The sequence below is a fragment of the Bison bison genome, unplaced genomic scaffold (genome assembly GCF_000754665.1).
Source record: "Bison bison bison isolate TAMUID 2011002044 unplaced genomic scaffold, Bison_UMD1.0 scf7180017864171, whole genome shotgun sequence".
In the NCBI taxonomy this organism is placed as follows: domain Eukaryota; kingdom Metazoa; phylum Chordata; class Mammalia; order Artiodactyla; family Bovidae; genus Bison; species Bison bison.
Window position 1 is genome coordinate 1,265,208 of NW_011494743.1, and position 6,808 is coordinate 1,272,015.

The 6,808-nt window shown below is 51.3% G+C and overlaps 1 protein-coding gene across 2 annotated transcripts in view; it reads right to left on the bottom strand.

Annotated features, from left to right (window-relative positions):
• The window catches only part of EOMES (eomesodermin), a 5,923-nt gene extending 4,770 nt beyond the window's left edge, over window positions 1-1,153 (bottom strand). For both annotated transcript variants that reach the window (XM_010842046.1, XM_010842045.1), the window contains exon 1: window positions 36-1,153. In XM_010842046.1, coding sequence (XP_010840348.1) covers window positions 36-768 — 733 coding nt within the window. In that variant the 5' untranslated portion in view covers window positions 769-1,153. The remainder of the gene's footprint in view (window positions 1-35) is intronic.
• Between the last annotated feature and the right edge of the window lie 5,655 nt (window positions 1,154-6,808).

Below are 6,808 nucleotides of genomic sequence, written 5' to 3' on the forward strand. Positions count from 1 at the left end.
CCCCCCCGGCCCCCCAAGCCCCCCGCGGGTCCCGGCGCCTGCCGCCGCTGGGTACGGCCCGTAGAGCGGAGCCCCCTGGCCGTACTGATACGCGCCCGGGCCGCCTCCACCGCCGCCGCCGCCCGCGCCGCCGCTCGCACCGGCTCCCGTGCCGAACTGCGCCCTCCCGGGTGGGCACACGGCCGCGGGGAAGCCGCCGGGGGGCAGCATGGAGCCGTAGGGGTAGCGCGCCCCGTTGGGAGCCGGGTACACAGACCCGTGGGGCGCCCCAGCCGCCGCCTGGTACGGGAAGAGCGAGCAGGGAGCCGCCAGCTCCGAGCCCTGAGGCCCGGGGGACTGGAGGTAGTAGCGCTCCGAGCTCAGGCTGTCCATGGAGTAGCGCGCGCTAGCCGCGGCGGCGGCCGCAGCGGCTGCGGCGGCCGAGGGCAGCTCCTCCTCCCCGCAGGGGGAGCCCTTGCGGCCGTCCGGGGGCCCCGGCTTGGCCACGGCAGCGGCGCTGGCAAAGGCGTCCCCGGCGTCGGCGTCACTGAGCATGGTTGCGGGGGCCCCCGCGCCGGCGGCCGCAGGTTCCCCGCTCGCCGCCTCGCACGAGAGACTGCCCGAGAACTTCTTGGGTGCTTTGTCTAAGTCCAGCCTCTGAGGCGAGGGGGCCGCTCCCGGGAGGTGGCCGGCGCTCCCGCCGCCGCCTCCTCGCGCCCCCTCCAGCGGGTAGAAGTGCGCGCCGGGCAGGTTCACAGAGCTCACCAAGAGCTGCTCCCCTAACTGCATGCTTTGCAGAGCGCAGACGGCAGCTGGCTGCTTCCTCTCCGGCCGCGACCTGATTATAAAGGCAGGATGGGGGAGCCAGCGCCCTCTTCCGAGGGGAAGGTAACTTCCCCTTCCTCCCGTGCCGGGTTACCCACCTGGCGACACGCGGGCCGCTAAGGCGCGCGCAATTGCGCGCTGCGAACCCAGAACCCTTTCCGAATGGAAAGCGCACGGAGTTTGAAGGCAAGAGGCTAAAGCTGACCGGGAAGCGATCCGCTTTTCCTTCCCGGTCCTTTCTGCCTCTCTGGACCTGTACTCTCCTGGCCCGCACACACAGGAAGAAGTCTTAGATCTCTCTCCCCATCCACCACCAGAGCTAGCCTTTCTGCCCTTCTCCACTGACAAACTATCGGTCAGGTTGACCACTTGGAAACTTGCAGGCTGTCATTGGCTGCTTTATATATGTGAGGCCAGGGAGTGGCTTCGCGGCCCTACAGCCTCGGGACCCTCTGATTGGTTGGTGGAGGTGACACTAATTCAATTAGGCATTTACTAATTGGATCAAGTTGCCTGAGACTTTATTTTCCTATCCTTTAGCCTGATTTTTTTTTTTTTTTTTGAGATGCTGTCATGCTATGAGAATCAGTCCTGGTGTCCGTATTTCGCTGGAGTTTAGGGTCTCCGTAGCGGGGTCCACTCTTGGCACAGAAATCGAGACAGCTCTCCGAGTGGGGGTGAGGGGGCGGGCGCAGGTTGTGGAGGCAGGAGGTAGAAATGCTCTGCAAGTTGATGGCCTGCAGGAAGGCACCGGTCCCTGAGGGTGAGGATCTGGGGCGAGTTGGAGGGAGGCCCGAGAGAGGTCTCTTTCCTCGTCGGGGGCTGTAACTTCAGGCACACTTTCCTCCCCTGGAAGACTCTCTGGCTTTCAACACGCAGGAACCACTTTTTGTTCGGTCCTACCCTTTTACCCAATGGGAAGGGTTTACTGAGAGGAACTTTGGGCTTTGGGGATTCCAGGGACGGCACTGCTATCCTTTAGGACCGAAGCCCTGGTGGGGTGGGCTATTGGGAACTACCCTCATCCCCAGGCTCACTCCTGCTTCAGCAGACAGTCACTTTTACGCCCCACAATTGAAAATCCACTCTCAGTTTCCCTGAATCCCGGATCCCACCCCCTCCCATCTTCAGTTGGACCTGACGCCGAGAAACAAAGGTCCTCAAGCAGCCCCGCGGTTAAGATTCCCTGTGCCTCTCCTCTGCAGCGCAACACAGAAGGTGGACTAATTAGTGAAATAATCAGTTTGATATTGAATTAAACCCTTTCCCCCCAGCTGCCTGTTTCTCCCCCTGCGTTTCTGCAGACAGCAGAGCAAGATGATGCTGTCCTATTGCATTGTTTATTAATACAGAAGGTGTGGGGCACGTTTCGTTGCAGATAAGAAGCCTGAATATTTGCTGTTAATAGATAATTATAGACGCCGCTTTTAGTCGCTCCGGGAGCGCGTTTTCCGGCTAAGAGCTCGGGACTCTGCTTCCCCAACAGAACGCGATCACACGGGAAACTCTTCTCCCGCAACTCTAGGCGGTGGCAGGATTCGTTGAGCCCGCATACGCCGGTGCAGAGCGGCTCGAAGCGTTCCAACTTAGATTCCAACCACAGCAGCGTAGATACTGGCACCTCTGGGTTAGAGTGAGGCGGTCCTTCACGCACTCCGACGCTCCAGGGCGGTTACCAATTCTCCGCGGCAGTGGAAACGGTCAAGGCCCAGCCAGAGCGGGGGAGGGAGCAGGTTAAGCGAGCGGGCCGGGGCTGGGGCCTCGCAGGTCCCGGCACCGAAGCCCCCAGGTCCTTGGAACGTGGTCTGGAGTGCGCTCAGCCCAGCGCTTCTCTCACGTCGTCCCGCTGGTTTAATGCGGGCTCTCGGTGGCTCTCTGCTTTGATCACCACCCCGTCCACTCCCACCTCACCGGCTTTTGTTTTCTTTTGATCCACAGAAGTCCTGAAGTATTGCAGTTTTCTAGTATTTTTTGTGCTTTTTAGACTCCAAGATACTCAACGTGGAGGTTCCGTGAGGCGGCCTTGAGAGCAAGAAGAGAAAGGGCAGTTTGGCAGGGGAGCCCGGGCTGGGGGATCTTGTTACCGCTCGAGGCTCTTCCACATCAGCCTTGACCTGAGCTGCAAGATGTTTGAGGGAAAAGGCAGCGGTGAGATCAAATCTCACGTGTTGCTTTTATTTATTTATTTATTTATTTTGGAGACAGAGTGGCTCGAGTCAGGTCTCAGCTTTGCGCCCGACCGCAGCGAGACAGCGGGCCTCGGGGTCCCTTCGAATCGTTTTCGAGGCGGCCAGGGAAGCTCTGCGCGTGGCAAAGCGCCACTGCAGGCAACAGGCATCGCTCCGACCCACTCTGGCGCAAGTAACGCGAGCCAGCTGTCCCCCGCGCCACATCAGAAAGGCTTGATTTTATTCCAGCCCCAGAGCATGCTCTTGAAAGCGCGTGGGTTCATTCGAGTGCTACTTAATTATGAAATATACACACGGTACGTGTAATCAGGATTAGTGTTGATTCTTGGGGCAGGAAATTGCAGTTTATATCTCCCCACCTTCCCAATAGAGCTGTTCTTTTGCCCAAACCTGAACACATTTAACAGGCGGAGAAACAAAGAGAAGTTCAAAGACAACCAAAATTCCGACTCCAGGAAACGGTTCTGGGGCCCAGAGTTTTGGAACATGGAAAATACACCCATAATTTATATTACCTTTATAAAAATATATATTACAAATTCCTTTTGAACATAATGAAAAGCACTGTTTCAACTAAAGATGATTTTTTTCCTGACTGCATAGAGATAAAGAAATCTCATTTACTGTTTTTTCTGTATTAATTAATGACTACTATTATTATTACATATGGGATATATTAGTCTACATGCCTGGAAAGTTATAGATGAGCAAATCTGTGGTTGATTTCCTACATGAAATAGACTTTCCTTCTGCTGGCTCAGTTTTACTGATAACCAGGGAAAGAGGCATAAAAGTTATTTTCACGCGTCCCAGTCGCACCTTAAAATGTAAAGCTCTCTTTGCCAGAAACAGGAACAGAAAAGAAAGCTAAAGCAGCGGCTTCAGTGAACAAATCAGGCAGCACTCTCCTTAGACTGAGTGGGCAAATCAGACAGCCTTCCAGCCTGTTTGCTGTTTGATTTCAGTGACACCCCAAGCTTCATGAAATCCAAATGAGACATTTATTGAAAGGTGCCTGGTTTTATGTGACTCAACTGACAGTGTAGAGAATGCATTGAACAAAAACATCAACACTAGGGAGGAAACGTGGAGACCCCATGGAACCCGGGACCCAAGTGCTGGCTGGATTAACTCAAAGCTTGCACCTTTCAGCCTGAGCTGCAAGGAGCAGGACCCTCTGAAAGCTGCAAGGAAGCCAAGGTTAAGCCAGTGAGTGAGCCTATTAAGGATCATATGCTGCGTTGTCTTGAGCAATAATACCAACTTCATGCTACCATCTCAAATTGATAACACAAGTTGTTGCCAACCTGACCAGGGCACCTCTTCTTCCCTTTCTCCCCCTTAAAGGTAACCAGTCTCAGTGCATTCATCTTTTAAAGACAAAACTGAGAAGTATTTGGCTGTAACATGACTATTACGTGTCACCAGATACATACTCAGATACATACACACGTATGAATAAATTACAAGGGTGAGTTATAGGTAAGTGCAGTGAGATATAGTTTACCACCCCCCCCCACAACCAAGGGGGCCCATATAAATGTCCCAATAAATTCTATTATTTTCACCCCCACTAAAAATGTGTTATCAAAACACTGTCCGTGTTATTCAAACACTTTGTAAATTCTGAGCAGACTTGCTGCCGGTTCTCCTTTTAACCCTAGGAAAACATTCCAACATTAACCGGTCACCGGTGCTTCGCCTTCACTCTGGGCAAACGTCAATGGGTTTTTTGTGGTGAGTTGGTCCTTTTACTATTTATCTATGGCCTTTTCTTTGTTGATGTTGCATTTTATTTCGCCATCTCAGGTTCACTCTTTGGCCCTTTGTTCTCTGATGGCCAGATCCCCACCTCCACTGAGCTTTCCCAGGGGGAGGGGGCTTCCATCGCGGGAAGGCTGTTCATGTTTAGATTTTTTTTTTTTTTTAAAGAGAAGTCCCGTAAGATAACACATTTTGGCAAGGACAAGTAGTGCTGATTTTGCTGAGAACAGCAAGATACTCCCACCAACACAGTTTCACTTACTGTAAGAATTTGATTCGCTGTCCCTCTGCAATAGACTGATTGCTTTCTTTAAAAGAAATCCACAAAGGTGTCCACAAATGTGTGAGGCAGAGGATTACATTAAACCCACTGTACTTTTCAAACAAAACTGACCAAAATTTAAATTATTTTCTTTAAACTATTTTCTTTAGCTATTAATCCATGTATTTTGATTGCTAAGGGCAAGTGTAGTTCACTGTTAACATACAAGGAGATGGGGAAACAGGGGATGAAAGTTAAGAAACATACCAAAAGGTGCTTATTTCAAAAAATAAATGATCTTAAACACTGGATCAAGAATCTTCTTTATGAAACTTTTTTTTTTTAACTGCAAGTGAACTCTGGACTTAACTGCTGTTCAATCATCACCATCATCATATTTATGGAAGTGCACAGATTCACATAAGTAACAAGAAAGGCAAGGCAACATGAGGCAGAATAAAGCGGAATGCTCTCAAAAATAAAGTATGGGGATGTTTGGCTAATCACTGCTACATTAAAATATGAGTTATTCAGGGCTCCCCCTTCTTGCTTACTTCTGCACCTTGAAAGGCCTGACTCTTAGTAGGTGCTCATCTCTTGATTGAAAGGAAGGGGTTACTGAATCTGTAAGACTAAAAAAGACAAAATAGCCCAAGGACAGTGTCAGGTCTCAGACTTTATAGCCAAGAAGACGACAATGAAAGGTTTTTTCCTAAAAGGAAAAACACAGATCTTCCTAAATTAATGGCATTTTCATGTTTTTAGGGCTGTTCCTAGATTTTTAAGGATGTTTTATATCTTTTTTTAGACCTTTCCTAACCCAGAGTTCTCCCATTATTGCAAAGCTTCCCCTGTGCATGTTAATGTGGACATTCTTCCACAGAAAAACAGAAAAGTGAATGTCAGAATTGCAGGACAGCTGTTGATGGGAACAACCACCATGTAGTCACTGAGAAATATTATCCTGAACAGAAATCACTCACACATCACTAACAGGGACAGCAGAACCAATGGAATTTAATGTTTCAAGAGAAGGCACCTAGGAGGCAGGTGTGGCAGGATGTCTCCACAACAGGTGGGCAGAGTGGAATCCTGTTGACCAGGGCTTCCAGGTGATGGGCAGCTAGAATGTTCCCTCCAGCCCGGACTTGAGAAAGGGGAAGAGGGGAAGTCTGGATTGGAGAGTTCCCGCCAGAAGTGTAAAGCCCTTAAGATAACCGAGGAAGGAGAGTGAGAGGGAAGGAGAAAGGAAAGTGGACAGGAAGGAGAGAAACAGAAGAGCCGTCCTTAAACCTGTCTTTTCAGATCCCTAAGCGAAAAGCGGAACGTTGTATGCAGAATCTTTCGGGTTTGTGACTCCACCTTTCACCAGCTTGTTGGTTCTGGGCAAACTCTTTAACTTCTCCCCTCAATTCCCACGTGTGATGACCACAAACAGAAAGAAAAGCAGTTAGCACAGCACCCAGCACACAGGAAAACCTCCCATCATACGTAGGCTAAGCTCACTTTTTGCCCTGGACACTGAGGATTCAGGACCACTAATCTTTCTCCTCCAGAGATCCCCAGTCTGATGGGGAAGCAGGCCGGCATCAAACCCTTCCAGGACAATGTGAACCAGAAGGAGGAAGCATGAGTGACTCAGAGCCTGCGAGGAGAGTCCCCAGTCTTTCCATCCGCTCCTCCCCGGTTCCCCAGAAGCCGGGGTAGCCCAGCGCTGTCCGGGAGCCCGGCCTGGAAGGTGCACTTCAAAGGGAGGCAGCGGGCGCCTGGCCCCCGTGCGCCTTCCGCC